The sequence below is a fragment of the Lissotriton helveticus genome, chromosome 2_1, assembly GCF_964261635.1.
Source record: "Lissotriton helveticus chromosome 2_1, aLisHel1.1, whole genome shotgun sequence".
Taxonomy (NCBI): Eukaryota; Metazoa; Chordata; class Amphibia; order Caudata; family Salamandridae; genus Lissotriton; species Lissotriton helveticus.
The window spans coordinates 1,572,141,865-1,572,169,147 of NC_136059.1; the positions used below are offsets into that span (position 1 = coordinate 1,572,141,865).

At 43.0% G+C, this 27,283-nt stretch overlaps 1 protein-coding gene across 1 annotated transcript in view; it reads left to right on the top strand.

The window, feature by feature from the left end:
- The first annotated feature begins 11,179 nt into the window (after nt 1-11,179).
- The window catches only part of LOC144819856 (cysteine-rich protein 1-like), a 356,589-nt gene continuing 340,485 nt past the window's right edge, over nt 11,180-27,283 (top strand). The window contains exon 1 of the mRNA XM_078677587.1: nt 11,180-11,425. Coding sequence (XP_078533713.1) covers nt 11,383-11,425 — 43 coding nt within the window. The 5' untranslated portion in view covers nt 11,180-11,382. The remainder of the gene's footprint in view (nt 11,426-27,283) is intronic.

The window sequence follows — 27,283 nt, forward strand, 5'->3', positions numbered from 1 at the left end:
TCAACATGTCTCATAGCAACCACTTCCTTCTCTATGGATACAAGGCGGGTGCATGTTGGAGTTAATTGCTCCTCTAGGAGTTCCTTGACCGTGATTAAGCATTTATCCATAAATTCAGTAAAGCATTCAGGCAGAACCACATCGTTAGACTCTGTAGAGGTGCATTGGATGGCTTTTTCCTGTGGTGCGACAGAGTGGACGATGGGATGCAATGTACCTCTTGTTTCCTGTGGTGTGCGGGCTGGCTAGATTTCTTTGCTCTTGCTAAGGTTTGGCCATCGCCATTAATGCACAGCTCTGAGGTGCTCAAGAATAGAATTTCTGTCATTCCTAGAGAGGGGTATACTCAAGCATTGGTGGCATCACAGGTGCCTTCTCTGAATGCAGAGACATCCGCCGTTCAGTGAGCTCGATCGCTGTACTTATGACCCCACTGGCTCTTTGTAGCATTCTATCAATAGAAGTGGCCTTAGCCGGTGGCGTACTAATTGGATGACAGTCTGTGGCTTTTCTTTTGCCAATCTTTAAATGAAATAGTTGTACACAATGGTTAGGATTCAGCTAAACAACTCCCCCCACTAGAGGAACACAGGTGTACAGAAGAAGTTCATAAACAAATGCCAGACCGCTAATCGTAGCAGAACCCTTCTTCACTCAGGAAACCTACTACTTCAGAGTCAACCCGAACTATTGTATTCGATTTAAGGACTTGCCGTCTCAAGGGCCCCTAAAGTGAAGGCATTATTGGCCCTCTATTCAAGCATCAGAAGTGGATTGTGGCGGCTACCACTTGCTACTGTTCATGTCTTGAGATTTCCAGAAGATTTTCCAAGCCGCAGTCCAAAGAAAGTTTCCGGGTGACTCAGGATTAGAATGTTTTGGTAAAGTGTGGGCTGCCGTTTATATAGTCCTAAAATGGTAAAACTCCAGGTGCATCTATGGGGACTGCTAATTATTACAACAATGGTGCAAGGCTTCTCATTTCCCTGGTTAATCCGGGGCCCAGTAGTCTCCTCATATGGTGGAGTTCAGCGCTCCCCCTCAGATCTGGATAGATGGAGGCACCCTGTAATCTATAACAGAAGGTGGTTTGTCATTGGAACTCATAGTACAGAGTTAAAGAATGTACCGCATCTTCTGTTGCTGCACTCCCCCAGAAGAACACTAAACAAGAGCAGTCAGTATCGAACCAGCCTTGCGGATACAAACATGCTCCCATAAGGAGCGACCGCCCTGATACAATTCCAGTTAATGGCAGTAATTAGTCAAAAACAGGGAAACCAAGGAGAGGGGTCACATACCTTATTGGAGGGGGAGGTTTGAGAAGACAATTTTATGTTAACCTTTGTTATTTTAGAGATGTGCCAGAAGGTCGCGTCATGGGGTTGGACCAGCATGGCCTCTTCTGGCCAATGACAGGCACAGGACGGGCCCGCCGTGCACCCAGGCTTTGCATGGGCTTTCCCTGCATGCGGCCGTGCTGTGGGACAGAGCAGTGAGCTTTATACTGCCTTTAGCACCAGGTGTAAGGAACCAGCTGGGCCCTACTCCTGCTGCTCTTTTCCTGATGGTAAATGCAGTCCAACCATTGCCACAGGAACGCTGACACACCTGTGCTGTGGGATGGAGAAGTGCGCTTTATAGCGACTTTAGCAGTCAGGTGTGGGGGGGATCAGCTGGGGCGGCTCTTCATCCCTTTGCCTGATGGTAGATGCAGTCCCACAGTTGCCACAAGAACGCAGACATACCCCTGACTTATGTTAAATATGCCTCAATTAGGCTTCAATGCCATCTTATTCAAAATGGATGTCTCCTCCTGCATGTTCAATGCTCATTCATTCTGCAGCACGCAGTCAAACGGTGTCATGTTTGTTTATTTCCATTGATGTTGTTCTTGCTGCTGTCAAAGAAAACTTTCCACACACAGCCATGCTCTGAATTGCTGAGAGTATAATTCTTTTGCTCACACCACAATGATTTTGCAGCACTTATGATTTCCTACACAAGAAAACTGAATATTAACCACAGATTTTGGGAATAAGCCAGAGACGTTTCCAATCCTACCAGGGATGCAATTCATTTGCTTTTTGATTTTGCTGCTCACTTGGGACTTATGATTATGCATCTTATTCTGCATTGTTCTATTTTCTGACAGCCGTCATGGCAAAGACGTTATGCATTTTCATTTACAATTTCTGTATGTCACCTTTTGAATTTCTGTAATATGCATTTAAAATACCTCTTCCTACTTTAGAATTTAATTATTGAGTCAGTCAATACTTAATTGACTGTATTTTGATATGCTGTAGGTGGCCTTATATCATCAACATATTGCCACAAGAAATTGAGGTTTAACACCATCTCTGATTCATCCACTTGTAGGCGCAATGTTAGGTTAAAATTGTGGGGTGTATAATTTTAGGGGTTCCCAGCACCCACAATACTTACAACTTGGACTTGGTTTCCCAAAAGGGTCAGGTTTGGAACCTCTACAATTCTAACAGTAGAGTAGGTAGCTTCAGTGTCAATCAGGAATGATTCAGGGTGTCTCTCCATCTACATTTGACCCACTCTGGTCTAATATGCAATATTCCTCCCTTCTCAGGCACCGTCCTTGTGATTGATCAGAACCTGTATCTCCGAGATTGTAGAAAACTGGAAACTGTTGGATACTTTCAGAGCTCATAAAAGGATTTTGCTGATGTTTTGGGTTTAGATTAAACCTCAGGACAGCCATGTTTTGTTGCATCACTGGAGCTTGGGGCATATTGAAATTTTACATTTGGTTGTTATTCAGCCTAAATTCTTGTTTCCAGAGACCAACCTTGTTACAAAAATACAACAAATGAAATCAACTAACAATATCATTTAAAGATTCAATAAATGTAAAATATATTTTAGAACATTATAATTTAAAACACTTTAAAATGTTATGAATAATTATAAAATACATAAGTCCAACTTATGAAAAAATGCATAATTAATAATAAATTAAATATTATAGACACTTCATTTAAAAAATAATAAATCAATAACTTGCTACGCTATTCCCTTATAAAACCAACAACCCGCGACTAAACATAGCATAATTAACAAAACATTTATTTAAATGTACATTAAAAATAACTAAATAAACATAAATGTATAAAATATTAAAATTATAATTTAATTTACTTTCCACCCTATTCCCCTACAAACCAGACAACCCGCTACTACATTATAGATTACTAGTTTAATAAAAACACTAACATTTCAAATTACAAACTATACTTTAAAACATGAATAACAATTATACTAACGATACTAACACCTAGATTTACCACCCACCCACTTAAGCCACCCACTTAAGCAGCCCCTTAAACGTGTCTCAGGCCTGCCATTTCAGAGCCTGTGTGTGCAGATGTAACTTCCAATTCGACCAGGCAAAGTAAACCTTTTGCCAAGCCCAAACCTTCCTTTTTCTTTCATTTGTCGCCACTAGGATAGGCCCTGGATAGCCCAGATGGCAGGATGAAATGAATTTAAAAAGTAGGACATGTACTTTTATATTTTACATGTCCTGGTAGTGAAAAGCTCTCAAATTTGTTATTCACTACTGCAAGGCCTACCTCTCCCATAGGATAATATTGGAGTTATCTTATTTCATTATATAAATGTAATTTCCAAAAGCGAATAGGTATCCCAATCATGTTTGGTGTCTCTGGAATCACAATTCAAAATTCAAACTTTTGGTGTCCAATGAATCAAATTCATGATAAACTCTTCATCTTATACCATATCTTTATCCATTTTTCATCGACCTATTTCTCCCATTTTATTCCATTCATTTTACTCATGTTCATCTCCATTCAAATATATTTAGGTAGACACAGGAGTATAGAATGTTTCCACGTCACGCTTTATTGAACAAACACCCAATGCATTTCGGGAATAGACCCTTCCTGAGAGGTATCTGCAGTACAAAGAAATATTCTCATCACCATAAATTCAAAAATAATACAACCGTTTCAATAAACATTCTAAATGCAATAATTGTTTATCACGCTTTTTACAGAATATTTTTATGTAACTACGGAATTACATTCGTGCTAAATATCATCATTGCTGTCATCAGTCTGATTGTAACCTGTTATTTAGATGCCCCTTATAGCCATTCACGTTTTTAGAATCAAAGCCTAGAGTCCATTCTAACTCATTCTTAGCGTCTCATTCAAACCACCCCCCTGTATTGAATATTAGGATACACTGCAACATTCTTACTGTGATGTGTGTTAAAAAGTCACCGAACGTGACATTTTAAACGCATAGTATCTCCTCGCATTTAACTCTGTTCCATAGCCATTTGCGGTAGAAACCCGCGAAAATGTTCTCGTTCATCATGTCAGTAAACCAGCTTAGCTGCTGCCAATTAAACCTCGCATTTATCTCCCGAATTCCCCTCAGGTGACTGGTCATGTGCCTGCGCGTGCGCGCTGGACACAGTGCCGAATCTTTTAACTGGCTGCTAGACACATTAAAATGTATGCTAGTGAATTTGACTCAATTACCCTCAATACCCTAAAATTAACCTCAAGTTTCACGATCCCACCTGCTCCTCATGTCTCATGGCATGCTCACCTAAACAATAACCAGGATAGAACTGACGATACTGCAAGCAACACTATTTTATAATAAATTAAATATTGGCGAATGCATCCATATTGCAAAGTCATCAGTGAATGTGCGCTAAATTCTGCAGCACACATGCAAAGAGGAATAGGCCGCTAAGAATAGGTTTTGTGCAGGAAGGTATAACTTCATGTACAAAAAGTGTTCTCACCACAATGTAACATTCTCGTGCAAGGGTGTCAGCATTGGTGCTAGGTTGCCAGCACAAAGAGAGAACAGAGGTGCGCCATAAGTTTGTATTCATGGCTCATTTCTGATCTTTCCCTTTCATGCAATGCAGTTCTTTTGCTGGGTTGGCATTGCGTGAAAGTTTAGTAAATCCAGGCCTTCTTTTTTATTTTAAGTCAAAGTCCTTCAGTGAGGCAAGGCTGCAGTTGTTTCCGAGAAGGGCTCCATGATGTTGGAAAGGCGCTAGCTGAATACTTTTATCACCTTTGCTCGGTCAAATTTCCTATATTTGGACTAGGCCACTTTTTTGGAGCTCATATCCTTCAGCAGGAGCAAGACTGCAGTCTGTAGCTGAAGAGGGCTTCAGGTGTCCGAATATCTTCTCTGGGAGGTCCCGCTAAAATAGATTTGCTGCTACAGAAAATCTCCAAAGTGTGAGAAACTTTAGCCTATGGCAAGGCACCTTGGGAGCATCGGCTCAACCGTTCTGGCCCTGTCCTTAGAAGGTCTTTTGAGTGAAAAAGTGTCAAGGTTCCGGTTTTTCAAGATATTAGGAGGCATACACTTTGATACAACTCAGGATTTCTGGACCTCTGGAACAGCACTGGAGGGTCAATACTCACTCCAACAGAAGTCACCAGCGTTCTACAGGACATGTCCAGTCAGACCTGGTCAGCTGAGCTTTTTCAGGAAAAAAAGACTTCTTGTAGCTTGCTGCATCCCAGTAACTTAACAGAAGGTCAGCCAACTGACCCTTGGAGTCCACTTCGTTATCCTGGAAACAAGTGGGAGTGGGTGCAGCCCTTGAGGACTCCTCACATTTATTACTGCCATCTGCCTATCAGAAGGGGTGGTTCCTGGCTCCACGCTAACCAGGGGTAGCACTACACTACCCACTTTTGTTGCAGTTCCTGTGTGCTCTATGGCAAACAATACCACACTGCCCCTCTCTTCCTAAATCCAAGATGGTGAAACTCTTCTCTCTTTGTGTAGAGCCTGTGTGCTCATTCCAGATGTATAGCTAGGAAAATTAGTAAACCCTCATCTTTGGTTTCTTCAAACTAGCTCTGGTGCCATCTCCGGCCCCACTGGTATTTGAGCCTGTCTGACTGGGGAAACAATGAAAGGGGCTTGCCCAGGTACCAGCTAACATTTGTCTGGGACATGGGTGCCTCTTTGAATTTAATCACATTCCTGTTCAGTGCCCAAATGGTCAGTTTGCCAGAGGAACGGTAAGACCTCTCCAAACCATGGCCTTTGTTTCTGCTCTGGGAGCAGTTTTCACACCTCATTAAGAGCCTGAGCACTCAGAGGTTTTCAGAGGAAGGCTAATGCAAATTGGCCTCTTTAGGCTTCAGGCATGAAAAAGGTAACTTTCTAAATGTACATTTCCCTTAATATTTAAAAAGAATTCAACTTCACCAGTGAATTGGGCTCATAATAAATATTACAAAGAGTCAAATAATGGTTTCCAACTAAAGATAGCAATGTTAAATTTATTAGTGCATCTCAGTGTTTCTCCATGGAGCAACCAGCCTGGCACAGTGAAAATAGCTTTTAGGTGCTAGTCACTGCAAGGATGTTTAATATTAATTTTCCATATGTCCTACTTTTAAATACCATGCACCTTACCATACGGGTTATAAGGCCTACTTAGGGGAGATTTATTCAAATTCTAAAGGATGATTTGGGCTTGTCAAAAGTGATTATTTTGTCATGTGGAGTTACAGTTTTTAAACTGCCAGATTGAGTGTACAGTCGAAGACATGAAGCCATGTATATACTGTCATTGTACTGGCTGGTACTATAGGTCCTGCAGTCCACTAGTGACATTTAACTTACAAGCCCTGGACAAACTGTTAATTGTATACTAAGAACTTATAAGCAAGTTAAATATGACAATCAGAAGTATAACCAGCATAGGTCAGAGCACATGCACTGGAGATTGGTTAGCAGAGTCCCAGCGCACACAGTCAAAAAACATCAGCACCAGTCCACAAAAAATGGGGGTGACCACCCAATAAGAGACATTTTCCTACATGAGGGAAATTCAGGGTGATGGGAGAGAGTGGCAGAGGAGCAGAGAGAAAGCATGACACCGAGATGCAGCAGTGCATCACACTGAACACTGAGATTGAGGCTGAGTGTGGGAAGTTGGGAAAGGAAGGGAAGGGAAAGAGCATGAGAGTACTCTAACTACAGCGAACAGGAGCAATAAGCAAGTCATGCACTCCCAAGATGTTCTAAACGAGAAAACAAAAGAAGAAAAATGGTTCCATGACATCAGCTGTTGAAGGATATAGCTCATCCAATCCAAAGCAAGAGTAAAGTAGAAATCTTTCACAGGTTGGACAAGCGGAAGAATAGAGAAAACATCAAGTACAGAGAACCGAGACAGACAACAGAGCCATCCAGTCTTGAGCAAGGGTTGAACTAAAGTCCATTGATTGTTGTATTGGGTGTGATGCTCTTTGCGACAGACACCTGATGCTGGTTGTATGGAGACGACAAAAAAATAAAAAGTTAGACTGAGTCTGCAGTTTAGCAGTAATTACTAACTGCCGAACTATCATCAGGAGGTAATTTTGTCAATTATGATAGATGTGCCTCTTATCCCATCCTCTACTGGGGGCACACCAGGACTGTGTGTCCTATTACAGAGGATGTACTGTTCATAGTACAGTCATAATGTTGCACCTGCTAGTGGAAGGCAGGCCAGCTGTTAGAAGCCACCTGTCCACCTTTCACTACAGGCAACAATCCGCCCTCAGTTTGAAAGGGAATTAGAGATTTCCTTGTAGGAGGGTGCAGTGTATGACAGCACCTGCCTGCAGGTGGAGGTCTGCAGCTCCCTGTAATTCCTGTGCATCCCTCCCAAGCAGCACACTCAGGGATGCACTCACTGTGCACCATGGGCCTCATTTACAAAGTGACGCATCTAGGTGGACATAATAATTTCAAAAAGGGGGTGGTGATGGACAGAGTATCTGAGTAAATCAGAACACTCCTACCCAGTCAACAGATCAGGGCTTGATCCATCACCGTTTTTTAGCTCACTGCACCATCCCAGTTCAGAACCTGGCTATATGCAAATTAGTCTGTCCCTGGCCCAGTGCATCATGGGAACAGGGCAGACCAAACTACCAAGCCAAATCTTCACTGGAAAGGAAACAAGCTTCCGGGGACCGGTTTCTGGCATTACAGCCGTCTTCGGCCCGGCTTGCTTGAATCCTGATGGTGCAGTGAGCAAGGGACTCATGTCTGAGCATACCCTTCCACACTTGTGGTGGCCATAATAATTTCAAAAAGGGGGTGGTGATGGACAGAGTATCTGAGTAAATCAGAACACTCCTACCCAGTCAACAGATCAGGGCTTGATCCATCACCGTTTTTTAGCTCACTGCACCATCCCAGTTCAGAACCTGGCTATATGCAAATTAGTCTGTCCCTGGCCCAGTGCATCATGGGAACAGGGCAGACCAAACTACCAAGCCAATTCTTCACTGGAAAGGAAACAAGCTTCCGGGGACCGGTTTCTGGCATTACAGCCGTCTTCGGCCCAGCTTGCTTGAATCCTGATGGTGCAGTGAGCAAGGGACTCATGTCTGAGCATACCCTTCCACACTTGTGGTGGCCATACTAATTTCAAAAAGGGGGTGGTGATGGACAGAGTATCTGAGTAAATCAGAACACTCCTACCCAGTCAACAGATCAGGGCTTGATCCATCACCGTTTTTTAGCTCACTGCACCATCCCAGTTCAGAACCTGGCTATATGCAAATTAGTCTGTCCCTGGCCCAGTGCATCATGGGAACAGGGTAGACCAAACTACCAAGCCAATTCTTCACTGGAAAGGAAACAAGCTTCCGGGGACCGGTTTCTGGCATTACAGCCGTCTTCGGCCCGGCTTGCTTGAATCCTGATGGTGCAGTGAGCAAGGGACTCATGTCTGAGCATACCCTTCCACACTTGTGGTGGCCATAATAATTTCATTGCACCATCAGGATTCAAGCATGCCGGGCCGAAGACGCCTGAAATGGCAGAAACCGGTCCCCGGAAGCTTGTTTCCTTCCCAGTACAAGAATTGGCTTGGTAGTTTGGTTTGCCCTGTTCCCATCATGCACTGGGACAGGAACAGACTAATTTGCATATAGCCAAGTTCTGAGCTGGGGTGGTGCAGTGAGCTAAAAAACGGAGATGGATCAAGCCCTGATCTTTGGACTGGGTAAGAGTGGTCTGCTTAATTCAGGCACTCTGTTCATCACCACCCCCTTTTCTGAATCATTTTGTCCACCATAAGCGTGGAAGGGTATACTCAGATGTGAGTCCCTTGCTCATTGCACCATCAGGCTTCAAGCAAGCCGGGCCGAAGACGCCTGAAATGGCAGAAACCGGTCCCCGGAAGCTTGTTTCCTTCCCAGTACAAGAATTGGCTTGGTAGTTTGGTTTTCCCTGTTCCCATCATGCACTGGGACAGGAACAGACTAATTTGCATATAGCCAAGTTCTGAGCTGGGATGGTGCAGTGAGCTAAAAAACGGTGATGGATCAAGCCCTGATCTTTGGACTGGGTAAGAGTGGTCTGCTTAATTCAGGCACTCTGTTCATCACCACCCCCTTTTCTGAAGCATCTAGGTGGAGGCGTCACTTTGTAAACCCCTGCGCCACATTATACCTGCCCCAGGTATAATGTATGCAAGGGGGGCGTTTTAACGCAGGAAAGCATCATAGAAGTGACCCAGTGAAATCTATAAGATTTCACTGCGCCATTTCTTGAAAGCTATTGTGTCAAACTCTTACTCCTGCCTCATGGCAGGCGTAAGACTGACGCAGGCACTAACAAAATGGGACTTGCCCATGTGAAAGTACACATTGCTGGAGTTGGTCACTTTTGTGACACACTCCAGCAATGCGTCACTTTTGCGCCTACAGATACGTCAGAAATACTGACGTATCTGTAACTATTTGCGACATGATGCGTCATACTGTAGATATGATGCATCATTAGTGTCGCAGGGAGAGCGCAGTGAAAAGTGACGCATCGCTGTTTTCGCGCAGCGATGCGCCACTTTTCATAAATGAGGCCCCATATCTATTCGGCGCCCATCCAGTGCACCTTCTGATGACCTCTCCGTCTGTAATATTAAACAGGTGCAAGGCCAATGGATTTCTTCATTTGTTTTGGCCCTCGCCCCCACGCCTTATAGGGCGCATCCCATATTACAGTAATTGTTGTGCACTAGTCAGTTCCTCCATCTGTAATACCAACGTGCCCTAGGGCTCAAAATGGGGGCGCTTGAGCCTGTTGCTCCCTGGGGACACTTTGTATAATATGGCCCCTAGAGTTGCAAGCAAAGATAGCTCACGTCGCACACAATATATCTTATGCATGAAGTTCAAAGTTGTAATGATGTCTGTCGCTTGTACAGCACTTTATACAGTCATGGGGATGTGGGGACAGTGGAGTTGATGGGTAGACAAGAAGGACCAGGAGAGTGCAAATGTGGATTCAGTGGAGATGGTATGAGCACAGAAACACGTGCACAGAATGATGAATTCGCCCACAAGACTAACAGCATAATGACTGATGAAGGGAGAGACAGAGCAAAGAAGGTTAATCAGGCCTGAGAGAGAAAACCGCGGTAACCTCCAGGCAAGAGAGGTGGAATCAACAGAGGGTGAGAGGTGTTGGTGTGTGGGGGTGTTGTAATTAAAGGAAGTCCATGCCAGGTATATATCACTCGCTGGTTTTAATGAAGCTTAGTTCCAAGTTCAGGTTCAAGTAAATAAGTTAAGATGATAACAAATACCCCACCAGGAGCAGCCTCCCTGCTGCTCAGCCTGCATCCACCAACTGCCACTCCACACATCTCCAGACCCCCAGGCATCCCATGACTTCACACACATCCAACATTCCAAACATCAACAAGTACACAAGCACTCACTCTGGCTGAGCAGTAGGGAAGAGACAAGTATGTTATAACAGGGGGGCTGCACGTGTGTGTTTGTATGTTCATGAGTCTGCATGTACAGAGGCATAGCTATCAGTTATGTAGAAGGGGCGGTGGAACATGGGCCCAGGGTCTGAGGGGCACTCTGCGCTGTATTTTAGTACCTATGCAGGCATTCTGGGGGCATTTTCCTTGCTAGGGATTAGGGCCCCCTGCATCCTTTCTACCCTGTGTGTTTGTGAGAAATCATAATCACTGAGGCGTTTTTAAGTAATAGTAGACTGTTTCAGGAGCACTGGACCCAGGGGGTTGGCCCTGGCGATGACACCTCCGCCCCCTTCGACAAGTTGGCACGTTTCCTACAAGTCAGTTCCTTTCATTTTTGCACACCAAAATGTACCCACTTGCGTTAGTTGCAGCGTGTTCAAATGTACCTTTGACCACAACATCCTGTTTGTGAGAACAAACCGGCGAGCGCAGTGGCAGCGCTGGTTTTCCTGTTAGTTGAGCTGAAGAAGTCTTCCGCAGTCTTATTTTTTGTCGAAACAAACTCAAGATTTCAGAAAGGAACCGAGGCACCGAGAATACGTGTCAAAATGATATCGTACTGTCCCGTGTGTGGAAAACCCGTTTACTTTGGTGAGTTGATTTGGCATCATTTATAAGCACTGTGCTACTATGGTTTGTCTCTGTGCAGGTTTGGTGAAAGCGCTCTCACTGCAGGTTTTGTCATGCTTCAGACTGAGACAGGTCGCAGAAAATGATTGATCGGGAACATCACTGGTGACTTTGATGAACCTGTGTTATCAATATTTTACACTGGACTTATTAGCTTTCCTGTCAAATTAATGATCCTGGATTTTATGTGTAGTCACATAAAGAATCCTTAATTCTTTTTAGCAAACCGTGTGCCATATGAGATGTTGCATTATGGCTAATATTTTCTACCTATTTGCCTGTTTTTTCATTTTACATAGTCATCAATGCTCAGTGTAGAGATTATTTTTGCATACATTCCCTTGGTGAACCAGATCTTAAACAATGTACTTTATTTTTGCTGGATGTTAGACAATGCTTCATCTCGCGCACTTACCAAAGAACAAAGGGGCTTATTTACAAGTCCCTTGCGCCGCAGGTGCGCCACTTTTAAAATGGGAAAAAGTGGCGTACTTGTAGCGCAATGGGCTTGTATATAACCCCCAAACTCTGTCCCGACAGATAAGGGTTCAACAAGAGCTAAGGGTTTCTTTCTCTTTTAATTCGAGAAAGCTGATTGTCGCCATGTTTTAGTCCGAAATACAAAAATTGCAGGCGTTCACGCGTTTAATTTGACTGACCAAATATTGTGAGCTAGGCTTGTACAGCTCACATCCTTTCAAAGTCGAACAGACCTGTTCTTCGGATGACAGCATACAAACGTGCTTAATTTGTTAAAAAGTAAGTGCCACTGAGGCATTTGATAAGAGGTGATTGCGGCTTTCACTACCTACAGTCGCCGTCAACCCTGCCACATGGCAGTATCAATGCAGCTACAAACCACCACTCTCCTACAAGTGCAACCATTTAGCCCAGAAGCGCTGGTATTATGAATTTTTCTTGTATTTTTATTGTTAAACATGCTGCTACTATGTTTACTTCAAACTTAGACAAACAGTGCCACCATGTGATGAACCGTTATGAGACCTGGTTTTGAGAATTAAGTTCAGGTGCCCAGCACTGGAAAACACCTGTTCAAATTAAGCACTGGAGAGAGAATGGAATTCCCCTTTTCCAAAACTCCTTTGTCTTAAGTTAACACGCTATTCTCACATGTGAATTCATTTTCTTTGATCAGGAAAAAAGGAATCTAATACAGAGAAGACATGGCATTAGCCCAGGGTGAAGTGTATACCACGTATGGTAAATACCTCCTATTCCGAGTTTTTAACTTGTAAATTAGGCATAACATGCAGAATCAGTATTTAACACACTGAATTCCTCATACTTAATCTGTTTTTTAGCCTTTTCCCCCTTTGAATTTCGGCACTTTTGATCTGAGGGAATTTATCAGTGGAAAACTGCAAGAGTGTGATAATCATCCCACAACTCCTAATTCTGATCCCTGTACAAACATTTGTTTGCACAGGGATCCAAAGTTAACCCTGAGTCGGTATGAGGGCCAGTGAGAGGTCTTTACCATGGTAAATACCTCCTATTCGGAGTTTTCAAGATGAAAATAAGGAATAACATGAAGAATTAGTTTTTAACCCCTTCCATGCTGATGACGAGCTGAGCTCGTCATGAGCGTAACCTGCCGTACGCGGATGACGAGCTGAGCTCGTCATGTAACGCGGTAATTTGAAAATTGCCGCACACAGCGGGAAATTCACCACAGCGATGCGGTTAACACTCCCAATTTTCTATGTTTTACCTGTTTTCCAGGCCTTTTCATTCAATACATTTCGGCTGACTTGAGTTGCCGGGATTTATCAGGGGAAATCTATGAGAGTGTGGTAATTAACACAGAACTCATAATTCCGATGCTTGTGCAGACACGTGTTTGCACAGGCATCTGAATATAGCCTTTAACTCACAATAAGGGTCTTAGTGTGTGTTCCATTGTGAGCTTGTTGTCCAACATATGCAGCAGTCTCGGGCACAACTATCAACTGTGCAGCAGGTGCAGCGGCACTGGAGCCCAGAGGTCTTACGGCCCATTGAGCTCCAGTTATGGCTGTATTTTACCACCCAGCAAGCAGACAGGGGGACCATTTTCTTTGATTGCATCAGGGCCCAATGCACTCTTGCTGCTCACCTACCTGAGCTGCATAGCATTGTCAAGGTTAGCCCTTTGTTGTTGCTTGGAACTTATAGTGTGTCCTTAGAAAGCAGTCAGTTACTTAAGAACATTTTTATGCTCCATTTTTTTTGTTGCAGTTTTATATAGCGCAAACTCGACCCAGAGGTATCGGAGCACTTTTACATGACCACCAGCTGTATTACAGACGGACACATTCATTTTAGGCAAGGGGAGATTAAGTGATTTGCCCAGAATCACAAGATGCTTGAGCCTTCCACCAGACTCGAACCTGGTTCCCCAGCTTCAAAGTCGGCAGCTCTAGCCATTCAGCCACATCCTGAGAGCAGTAAGTAAAAGGCATACGTAAGAGAAGTGTGCACGGCCTGCTACCATATCCTATTGGTGCAGGAACAGGCTTCAGACCGGAGGTGCTGGCCAGGGGCGTCAACTCATTAATTTTAAAAGGGTTCTAAAAATCCTGGTGGTACTGATTGATCAAGTGCAGCAATAGAGAATACAACTTTAAATGGGGAATGTGTGTTTGCGGGATGGGGGAGGTGCATAAGATGGTAATCGGAGACTTTTTTTTGCTAAAATGTGGTTCAATAGTGTATTATGCTGCAATATTCTTAAACATATGGATACAATGTTTTAATATGGATTAAAAATTGAGTTACTTTGATAAGACCATTAATAATTCCGAGTGGTTTTAGCCATGCGTGCAAACTAGGGTAACATAAATGTGTATGGCTTGCTTGCCTACCCTACTTTGAAACTTGTCTGCGACCACATTCCACAATGAGTAAGGCGAAACGACCCTCATTGTTATTAATAGTTCAACATTTTTAAAAGGAGCTTATGCCTAAGAATGGAATCTAAGTATCTCTTACAGATTTTGAAACATGAATAATTAAATATGTTATACCTTTCTAGACAGTGAATTAATAACGCAATACAAGTAACTAATCAAATTGACTCTGCTGTGATCAGCAGCCCTAGGGCAGCTCCGACGATTTATATACAGAGGGATAGGAGATTAGGAGAATGCATGTCATAGCCTGTGCTTGCCTTACCTGAGTTATTTCAATGATTTCCTTTCATCCTTGTACATTCAGCTTTGGGTTCTTTCCAGACACCTTGTGCCCTCTCCCAGTGGAATATCCTGTTGGACTGGGGAGTTATTGGAAGGTTTGAAATCCCTTGGGTCTGAATGATGAAAACTGTGATGCAACAGTTTTCTCTGTGCCATCCTTGCTATAGGATGAATGTGCCCTATTTAATGTACGGCACTCCATGTTGCAAGGAGTTACAGATACGTCAGTATTTCTGACGTATCTGTAGGCGCAAAAGTGGTGTATTGCTGGGGTGTGTCTGAAAACAGACACAACTCCAGCAATGTGTCCTTTCACATGGGACAATCCCCATGTGAAAGGGCCTGCGTCAGTCTTACTCCTGCTGTGAGGCAGGCTTAAGATATTGACGCAGTAGCATCCAAGAAGTGACGCAGTGAAATCTTATAGATTTCAATGCACCACTTCTACCAGGCTTTTTGTGGGGCACCGCCCACCCTGCATACATTATACCTGGCGCAGGTATAATGTGGTGCAGGGGTTTACAAAGTGACGCATCTGCCTAGATGCGTCACTTTGTAAATAGGTCGCAACATGGTGCATTTTTTACACGGTTGGTGCGTCACAAAAAGTGGGGCAACAGTGGTGCAAAAGTGATGCATGGCCCCAGATAAGGCCCTTTGTTATTAATTAGGCCTGCTGTTGCTATCAAAGGGAAGGATCATAGTTTATGGTGCAGTCAGAAATGTTGACAAAACCCATCCTTCATTTCAGATTTTATGCAGAAATACTACAAAGGGACTTCTTCTGCCATAAAGCTGTCTTCATGATTAGAAACTACATCATACAACTTCAAAATGAAAGCAGAGACACTGTAGTTAAAGTAAGGGATTGATTTACATGTGCCTTCAAATAGCATAGGACCATTATCACTTAGAAGCCCATGCAGAGCCAATTCCAATCAGAACAAAACTTGAAACTGAGGAAGAGAAGGAGTTCTTAGCCTCATCTGGGGCAAAATCTGTTATGAGGAAAACTGGATTAGATGTTTCAATTAACAGTCTTAATCGAATCTCCAAGAATGTGCTGCAAGAATTCTGTACAGAATTTCCTGAACACGACCACAGAATATTAAAGTGTTGCTTTCCTGTAGATCATTTACTTTGCCTGTTGGGACTTTTTGTCTCCTCAGAACTTGCCCCAGGACGCCAGCATGTAATATATATATATATATATATATATATATATATATTCACTGAAAAAACCATAGGTTATAGACCATATATAGTTAGGAATTAGCATTTAAAAAACCTTATTTTACTCACACAAAACCATTGAAATTCCATATATAGTTAGTTGCACTAACTATATATCGCGCACCCGCAATCCACTGCTGATCATGTCACATATTACATCATTCATGACATGGTCAGTGACATCACTGATGACATCACTGATGACATCTCAAATGACATCACTGATGACATCTCAAATGACATCACTGATGACATCACTGATGACATCTCAAATGACATCATTGATTATATTACTGATGACATCACTGATGACAACATCCAGTGACTGTATGTTTCTGTAAAGTTAAAATATGTCTTACATATTGAAGAATGAGTGGATGTATAAGTGTCTGGATGAAGGATTTAGTAGGTGCGTGACTGACTGTATGAGTGAGTGATTAAATGTGTCTCACTGAATGCATGGGTTAGTGACTAAACTGTCTTAATTTGTGCATCATTATGTCTGTTGTGATGTAAACTGCTGCATGTGTTGATCATTAGCTATACGAGAGGCTATATGTGTTATTAATTGGTTGCCCAAGTATTTCTATGGGAGATTGAGTTTGTGTGGGGGTGGCTGGAAGGTGTGTGACTCTATGCATAGATGTGTGAGCAGTTTATTCACTAGGTGTATGAGTTCAAGACTGCATGTGGAAACAGCTACATGGGCAGTTGACTGTGTGCATGAGTGTATTGATGAGTGAATGGATATCTCAATGCTACATGTCATAGTAAGTACATATGTTAAACACAGTACATGTGAGAGTTGGCATATATAAATAACTGTGCATGAGAGCCACTGAATGAGTGAGTGGTTGTATCGATCATTGTGAACTTGTATCAGGGATTGTATAAGAGAGTAAATATGTGTTAGTATATGTTTCAATAAGTAAGGTGTGTTTAACTGTATAGTTGAAGAAATGGAGGTGAGATTGTTTCTTTGCATGACTGACTGGGTGTGTGAGTAACTCCATGGATGAGTGGCAGTGTGTGAGTGTCTGTATACACTGAGTGTATCTAAGGTTATATTAGAGTCTGAAGAGGTTTATCGTATTAGCACAAGAATGATGTCAAATGAGATGTCATCAGTGATGTCATCAGTGATGTCATTTGAGATGTCATCAGTGATGTCATCAGTGATGTCACTGACCATGTCATGAATGATGTAATATGTGACATGATCAGCAGTGGATTGCGGGTGCGCGATATATAGTTAGTGCAACTAACTATATATGGAATTTCAATGGTTTTGTGTGAGTAAAATAAGGTTTTTTAAATGCTAATTCCTAACTATATATGGTCTATAACCTATGGTTTTTTCAGTGAATTTCAATGGTTTTTTAATAGCAAATATCATAAGCTGTCGAATGTCAAGTACGTGGTAAGTAAAAACATTTTCGTGTTTATGCACACTGATCTGCTTTGAATGCTGCCCCCCACCCCTCATTTCTATTAGGAGTACTCTCTCTTTGCAGATAGTGAAGGGTAGTTAACGCAGGCCTTTGCCCCCGTTGCCCCCGTTGTAATCCGTCGTGCCTGCTTCTCTCTCCATTTGATTGATTGTTCTCTTTGGTTCATTCTCTATTTACAAACAAGCACAGAGTCGCAATACTCTGTTTAGTCTTTGCAGATAGCGAAAAATCGTGTAAAAAAACAAAAGGAATCGAGCAAAATCAGTAGGCCACTAATGGGATCTCTTTTTGACCTCCCTAAAATAGAAACATTAGGAACAACCTGTTGATAATACCAATGTGTATGTACATAAGCGGCGTTCATTTGTGTTCACAGTACCCCTTGTTGATTGTTTGAATCGAGCATTGAATTGTTCGAAGTTGATTCTCTTAAGAATCTTCTCTGCCTGCAAACGAGGAAGAATAGGAATATTCTCTCTCCCTTTGCAGATAGTGAAGGGTAGGTAACGCAAACCTTTAACACGTCGTGCCTATTTCGTTCCTCATTGATTGATTGTTTCCCCAAACATTGACTGTTTGGGAATTGGTTCTTTTTGGAGGTATTCCCTGTTTGCAAATATACGTAGGAAAATCTTTGCAAATAGTGAAAGGGTACGTAATGCGGACCTTTCTCCCCCGTTGTAATCTGTCATGCCTATCTACTCCCCACTGATTGATGCACCTGTTTCACCCGGACCATTTACTAGAGATACGTCATCTGGCCCGACCAGAGAGCACCCCTAGTGAAAAGGACATATGCAATAATAACGAAGTGATCACTGTATCCTGTTAACAGAAACTTTAGCATGAAACAACCTGGAAAGAAAAGAATAGGAAAACGAAAATCAGTAGGCCACTGATGAACATGAACTTTTATTAAACAACGAACAAAGAAACGATAACATAACGTAATGATAAAACCTATTAATGTCCTAGAAACAAGAAAACGTTAAAATATGCCAGTGGTGAGAGACCAGAAAAACAGTAAGAGAAACCAAATCACCCCTCGCTGTCCCACCGCCTGCCACGCCAAAAAAATCGATAGACTAGGGAAAATGCAAGTCAGTAGAACATCCGCCCCCACTCTGGAAACTTCCAAGGTGGGGCAGGGTTGCGGCTACGCCCAGCCGGGAGCAGCCCATATAAGGCGGGTCCTGCTGCCACGCCTCGGCCAGGAGATCCTAACGTAGGGTGTAGCCGGAGGAGAGGCCGAGGCCAGCCGGACCCGGCCAGGGGATTGCCTTTACAACGCTGAACAGTTGCAGGGGGGGGGAATGTCTCCTCGACCCTCCCCTCTCTCTCCCAGTCCGGCCGCGGTGGCCCTTGACAGTTTCAGGTAGTCCCGCCATATGCTCTTCCGGTCCGGCCACCAACGGTCGGGGGGCCGAGGCCGACGGGATCCGGCTGCAGCCGATAAACCAAGAAACCCGTTCATGGGGCCAGAGCCAGGGGCGTCCGGCCGACATCTACCGGAAGCCCGGCCCGAAGACGGACGGGACACTTCTTCTTTCTTGAATAATGGCTGCGACAACACTGGGGGGGGATGTCTTGCACATGCCTCCGACCCCCCCCTCGTCCTCATCGCCTGGTCTGGCCATAACAAATCTCAAGCGAGACGCCGTGGGGTGCACTGGGAGGGAGAGACGGTGCGAACAGGCCTCTCCCGCCTCCCCAGGTGGAGGCTTCCCAGCTGCACCCTCAGCGCTCCAGGCGCCCGGAAAAGGGTTCTTCCACTGTGGCCATGCTGCAACGTCTCGCCCGGCAGGGTGGAGCCCGTCCGCTCATTTGACCCCGCGATCGCCAGTAGCTACCGAACTCTCAAAATGGCGGTCGACCTGGCAAGAGCGGGCCCAGCATAAAGAAATGGCCCGGTCACTGGTTGACTCCACCACCGTAGTCCTCCACGACCTTCAAGATTCTAGAGGAGCCGCGGGAGTCTCCGACCCCCGATGGGGAATGACTGCCATGATCGCCCGTGGAGTGACGAAACTGTATCCGCGGGACGTCGACGCTCCCATGCTGGCGCCAGCCTCACTTTGAATTACTAGAATCCTGCAGACCTCAGTTCCGGTGAAAGCACAGTGTGACCCGGTAGGAAAAATTGTTGCACCCCCTCCCCTTTTTGACTGATAGTTCAAACCACCGATCCTTTCCTTTGCCCTTTTAACGGAACTTTGGACTGCCTCCCCCTCTTTTACATTTTCTAGAGAAAACAAAACATTAACCACTACATTAGCATAGCAGTTGACACCAGAACTGTATTCAAATTGAAAACCAACAACATCTTCAACAGAATCCTTTTTGTTTCTGCTGTGACCCTGCTACAGCACAGGCATTGTCCCCAGCAGTAATTCTCCAATGCCGGTAAGAATAGCTGTGGTGCCTACTGGACTCACTCACCCCCGCGGCGCCCCACGCCGTTATTTGCTGGGCGGCAACTTACTAGACATCACTTTCGTGCCATCTAGATTTCAGCGCGTTCTGCTGCCTTGGAACTATTCGCACAACAGACTGCTACTGACGACCCACCCCCAGGCAACATCTTCTGAATTTTCATAATTTGAAAGAACTAGTAACATGTCCTCATCAGGAATTCAAAAGAAATTGCCACGGTCTCTTCGTTGTTTAAATGTTTTTACTGTTTTTGTTTTGTTGTATATATTTATATGTTATTAAAGTTTTATATTCCTACTACTTTGTTGGAGTGCTATATATTTTTAATGTGACACATAATTGTAAAAACTTTGATGTACAAAGAGTCATTCCTGGAATCTTCCGCTTCAGGCTCGGTCCCCTCCCCAATCACAATACAGGATGGTTTTCAGATAGTAGGAACACGTGTGGTGTGACGGATCTCATCGGGTGTGGGCCTTGATCTACTATAACTCCTTTGAAGAGGGGTGATTCTTTACAGCTGGGGCCATAAACTACATCTGCAGGGCTAGGTGATAGCCTGGACAATCGGACATAGAGGAAGAGGAGTGTCAGAGGGTGCGGTAGTGAATAGGGCGAAAGGGAGGTGTCGGGCGGGCACAGAGTGTGATTTTCAGGGAAGAGCAGCGCAGATGGGGGGAGGTTTATTGCCGATGCATAAGACAGAGAGCAGGGGTGACCAGTGCCTGGGGAAGATGCTTGCGAGGGTGGGGAGCCATGCTACGAATCGACAGCGTGCAGAGAGTGGGTCTGGTCAAGGCATCTAAAATGGCTGCCGTGCACGACAAAAGTGTGGCATTTCAAAAAAGGCAAGATGGCGCAGACAATGTTTTTCAACACTTCCTCATTTCCTTCGAATCGAACGTTAACAGACGTTGGTGCATATTACCAAAGTTAAGCGATATTTATCGCTAACGATGCTTACCAACGAATTTTTTACCGCTAAGCATCGTCAGAAATTATCGAAGATAAACCTTGCTATTATCAAGGTTTATCGCAAATGCGATAATAAACGGCCGCAATGCATGAATATCGCTAAAAAGTCAGCGATATTCATGCATTACCGAGCTAATGCTCTTAGCCATGTTATCCACCTCCCATTGGATAACATGGCTAAGAACTGCTCAGGGCAGGTGTTACTTTTTGGAGATATTCGCGCTTAGCGCGAATATCTCAAAGTTGGTAATAGGAGATAGATATCTTGCATGTTGTAATGCAAATTATTGTGGTATATGGAACTCATACCATAATCTCTCAGGAAAGCAGAAACTGATCCTTTTGGGACCGCCTAAAAAGGCCTAGGGGGTGAGGGGTACTCTACTTTGCCCCCTTTTCACGTTCCGAACTATTTTATTTTACTCTCTTCTGTAATTACACAAAATAGCAGCGATAAGATGCATCGGAGACACACAGTGAGAGAAAGGAGGCCGGAGATGAAGAAGAGATGTCAAATACACATTGGAGATAATATAGTGGCAGAAGGGAAGTAAATATGAGTAAACTTACCATGTAACATAAAAATGTTGCACTCTATACTATAAGTCTCATTTTATACTACAATCACTTCGCTACAACCTCATAAATTAAAAATAAAAATGAATAATGTCTCAAACAATTTTTGATTTCTAAATATAAATTTATTCTTCAGAATTTTCTAAATTTGAAAGAACTAGTAACATGTCCTCATCAGCAATTTCCTCATGAAAAGTCTGCAATGATGATTCTTGTAACTCTATGGTCTCCAAACATTCGATAAATTCGCCATCAACAGATTGATCAAAAAAATCATTCAAGTCATCTCCTCCTTGTGACAATATTTCATTATTGGTGCTGTCAATTTCAATCAATGTAGTGGAATCATTCAAGTCATCTCCTCGTGACAATATTTCATTATTGGTGCTCTCAATTTCAATCAATGTAGTGGAATCATTCAAGTCATCTCCTCCTTGTGACAATATTTCATTATTGGTGCTGTCCATTTCAATCAATCTAATGGAATCATACAAGCCATCTCCTCCTTGTGACAATATTTCATTATTGGTGCTCTCAATTTCAATCAATGTAGTGGAATCATTCAAGTCATCTCCTTGTGACAATATTTCATTATTGGTGCTGTCCATTTCAATCAATCTAATGGAATCATACAAGTCATCTCCTCCTTGTGACAATATTTCATTATTGGTGCTCTCAATTTCAATCAATGTAGTGGACAATTCAAAAGAAATTGCCACGGTCTCTTCATTGTGAGCCATTTTATTTTGAAATTGCTTGCTGTAAATTGCAGAAAAAAATAATCACTTTCATTTATCGTTTTTAGTAATACATAATATAAAACTAACTTTATCAAGTATTTAGTATAACAGAAGGACTGCAAATAAATAACAGAAAACATTTTTCAAATTATCTTCAAGTGTACAACATAGTTCCCCTTACAAATTAACAACTCACCTTTTTAAAAGTAGGAGAAGTGTTAGTACTGTGTAAATCAAACACCAGAAATTCACCACCAAAAATTCCTCACAAATGTACCTCAGACAGTAGTATCACAAAATGGCTGTGGTTTCCTCTCATTTGACATATATACATAACCAATTAACTTTCATCACACACAAATACAAAACCAAAGTAACATTTTAATTGGTTCTAAATTTCAACACTTTCAAATGTGTTTTCCCCATGCAATTTTCCATAGGACATTTACATACGTCTACAGCCTGAATGGCTGAACGGAATTACACCAAACTTGGCAAAATGGTACATCAAACCTAAGAGGTCAGGAAGGATCTACTATGCCCCCTTATGGTCATTTCCCCCTTCGCTTTGGCCTCCTCTTGTCTCTCAATCCTACCGAGAGACAAGATGGCGGCCGCTACGGACTGTTTGGAATGTTGACAGACGCCGGAGAACCAATCAGCTTCGCAAAGCTCCGTAACGCGAAAAGTACGCGAAGCGGAGCGCTGTTACAGATATATATCTTTTTTTGAACGTTAACTTCTCAAAATCCACTGGAGCACACATATTGAGACCTAGCAAAGGCACATCGGGCTACCAGTCCCTAATATTTTACCAAGTTTCGTGCAAATCCATTCAGCCGTTCGATTATTATTATTATTTTTTTTTTTTGCCCCGCGGGGCCCTTTTAAAACCTCCACATCAAACCTAGGGGGTCAGCGAGGATCTACTATGCCCCCTTATGGTCATTTGCCCCTTCGCTTTGGCCTCCTCTTGTCTCTCGATCCTACCGAGAGACAAGATGGCGGCCGCTACGGACTGTTTGGAATGTTTACAGACGCCGGAGAACCAATCAGCTTTGCTTCACAAAGCTCCGTTGCGCGAAAAGTACGCGTACTGGAGCGCTGCCCGGTCCGCTGTTACAGATATATATCTTTTTTTAAACGTTAATTTCTCAAAATCCACTGTAGCACATATATTGAGACCTACAAAAGGCACATCGGGCTACCAGTCCCTACAATTTTGCCAAGTTTCGTGCAAATCCATTCAGCCGTTCGGGCTAAAAGTGAGGCCAACCGCCCTATGGAAAACTCAATGTTAAAAACACGTTTTGGGACCCCCCTTTTTTCTCGACCCCCCCTGGACGAACCCCCCCAATTTTCAGGGGCTGCTCAGAAACAAAATGTGCCATTTTCCTGAAAATTTCAGCCAATTCCGTCCACAAACGCCAAAGTTATTTGACATAGAATTTTCAAAAATCCCATAGAGAAAAAATCCTAACTATATATACCTACTGGCGACCGCCAGTAGGTAATAAATATATATATATATATATATATATATATATATTCACTGAAAAAACCATAGGTTATAGACCATATATAGTTAGGAATTTGCATTTACAAAACCTTGAAAATTCACTGAAAAAACCATAGGTTAGAGACCATATATAGTTAGCTGGACATTTTATTGACATAAAACCAATGAAATTCCATATATAGTTAGTTGCACTAACTATATATCGCGCACCCGCAATCCACTGCTGATGATGTCACATATTACATCATTCATGACATGGTCAGTGACATCACTGATGACATCACTGATGACATCTCAAATGACATCACTGATGACATCACTGATGACATCTCAAATGACATCACTGATGACATCATCTAGTGTCTGTGTGTTTTTGTAAAGTTTAAATATGTTTTACATATTGAAGAATGAGTGGATGTATGGAAGACTGAGTGTGTGTGTGGCTGGCTGGGAGGTGTGTGACTCTGTGCATATCAATGTGTACTTGTATCAGTGATTGTATAAGAGAGTAAGTATGTGTTAGTATATGTGTGAAAAGTATGGTGTTCTGTGTTTAACTGTATAGATGAGGAAATCGAAGTGTGATTGATTCTTCACAGGACTGACTAGGTGTATGAGTGCATATGATAGTGTTGTAATAATGAGTGACTGTATGTATGAGTGATTGTATGGGTGAATGAGTGAATGTGTGTGTAGACGTAGGAATCAGTGAGTGCGTATGTAGTAACTGGTATTGGTGTGTCATGATGTCATCAGTGATGTCATTTGAGATGTCATCAGTGATGTCATTTGAGATGTCATCAGTGATGTCATCAGTGATGTCACTGAAGTATGGTGTTCTGTGTTTAACTGTATAGATGAGGAAATGGAAGTGTGATTGATTCTTTACAGGACTGACTAGGTGTGTGAGTAACTCCATGGATGAGTGGCAGTGTGTGAGTGTCTGCATAGGTGTATGAGTGCATATGATAGTGTTGTAATAATGAGGGACTGTATGTATGAGTGATTGTATGGGTGAATGAGTGAATGTGTGTGTAGACGTAGGAATCAATGAGTGCGTATGTAGTAACTGGTATTGGTGTGTCATGATGTCATCAGTGATGTCATTTGAGATGTCATCAGTGATGTCATCAGTGATGTCATTTGAGATGTCATCAGTGATGTCATCAGTGATGTCACTGACCATGTCATGAATGATGTAATATGTGACATCATCAGCAGTGGATTGCGGGTGCGCGATATATAGTTAGTGCAACTAACTATATATGGAATTTCATTGGTTTTATGTCAATAAAATGTCCAGCTAACTATATATGGTCTCTAACCTATGGTTTTTTCAGTGAATTTTCAAGGTTTTGTAAATGCAAATTCCTAACTATATATGGTCTATAACCTATGTTTTTTTCAGTGAATTTCATTGGTTTTTTAAAAGCTAATATCTATAGCTGTAAAATATATTCTTTATTACGTGACGTATCACGTAGCCACGTGAGACGCCTCATGACGCGTCGCATAACCGTGACGTATCGGCTCTGCAGCGCAAACAAAACCCGTAACGTAAGCGTGCCGGAGCACGCTTACAGATATATATATTTTTTTTAACCTTAATTAGACAAAATCCACACATGCACATATCTTGAGGCCTTGCAAAGGCACATCAAACAAACAGTCCCTACAATTTTGCCAAGTTTGCTGGAAATCTATTCCCTTAATTTTTTTTTTACTGTTTCTCTTGGTTTTCCCCTTGTTACGCTTACCGGGACGCTACCCGGTACGCGAACCGGACGCTCCAAAAACACAAGATGGCGGACTCCCGTTACGCTGCCGGTTAGCTGCCCGGTTCGTGTACCGGGAAGCTCCTCTACCGCGAAAAATCGCGGGGGACTTTAATATCCCCCTCATCAATCCTAGGGGGTCAGGAGGGGTTTACCTTGCCCCCTTTCCTTCATTTCCCCCTTCTTTTTTCACCACATCTTGTCTCTCGAACCTACCGAGAGACAAGATGGCGGCCGCTCCGGACTGTTTACAATGTTGACAGCTACGCTGCCGGTTAGCTGCCCGGTTAGCTGCCCGGTGAGCTGCCCGGTGAGCTGCCCGGTTCGCGTACCGGGACGCGCCTCTACGGCGTAAAATCGCAAAAAAAAATAAATTATTTTTTGCCCCGCGGGGCACTTTAATATCCCCCTCATCAATCCTAGGGGGTCAGGAGTGGTCTACCTTGCCCCCTTTCCTTCATTTCCCCCTTCGTTTTTCACCACATCTTGTCTCTCGATCGTACCGAGAGACAAGATGGCGGCCGCTCCGGACTGTTTAGAATGTTGACAGAAACCGGAGAGCCAATCAGCTTCGCTTCGCGAAGTTCCGTTACGCGTCAGGTACGCGAACCGGGGCGCTAACCGGAGCGCTGTCACAGATATATATATTTTTTTAAACGTTAATTTCTCAAAATCCACTGGAGCACATATATTGAGACATAGCAAAGGCACGTCGGGCAAACCATATCTACAATTTTGCCAAGTTTCATGTAAATCTATTCAGCCGTTCGAGCTAAAAGTGAGTCCAACCGCCCTATGGAAAAATGAATTGGAAAAACGCATTTTGGGACCCCCCTTTTTTCTCGGCCCCCCCTTGACGAACCCCCCCCAAATTTTCAGGGGCTGCTCAGAAACAAAATGTGCCATTGTCCTGAAATACCAGCCAATTCCGTCCACAAACGCCAAAGTTATTAGACATAGAATTTTCAGAAATCCCATAGAGAAAAAATCCTAACTATATATACCCACTGGCTATCGCCAGTAGGTAATATACATATATAAACATATATAATCTGCATATCTATATAAATATAAATGCATGCATACATATACATATATGCATACATATGCATGTTATTTACATGAAAGTTTTAAAAACACTAATAAAAGCAAAGCTAAAAAGCCACCTCATTACAAACAGAATGGCTTTAACTTAAACGAGGGCGAGATCTATTGCATTTTCAATGCTTGTTTACTTTGGTTCTATCAAGAAGGCATTCAGATGTGTCACACATTTGCCATAAATTCTGAATGTTAGCACTCTAGTTGCTCATTAGATCACTGTAGTAAAGCTAGTGCTCACCAGGGAAGTCTGCTGCTAATCATGGTTTGCAGCCATTTTCCCGCATTTTTTATCCCGCAGACTTTCAGTCCGCGTACCATTATCCCGCAAGGTCATTGACCTCGCATACCATTATCCCGCATTTTTTCAAAACGCATGTGCATTTATCGCGCATGCCTTTACAAAGAATTACGTTTTAAAGGCATGTATGGTAAATGCATTTGCGTTGTGAAAACCACGATGACGAGAGAGGTAAGTGGGTTTGTGTTAATTTTTTAGTGGGTTAGTGATTGTGTAGTGTAGTGTAGTGTTGTGTAGTGTAGTGTTGTGTTAGTGTAGTGTAGAGTTGTGGTGGTCGTTTAGTGTAGGGTCATGCTGGGGGTAGTGTTTTAGGGTTTAGGGTTGTGTTGTAGTGTTTGCGTAGTGTAGGGTCATGCTGGGGGTAGTGTTTTAGGGTTTAGGGTAGTGTTGTAGTGTTTGCGTAGTGTAGGGTCATGCTGGGGGTAGTGTTTTAGGGTTTAGGGTTGTGTTGTAGTGTTTGCGTAGTGTAGGGTCATGCTGGGGCTAGTGTTTTAGGGTTTAGGGTAGTGTTGTAGTGTTTG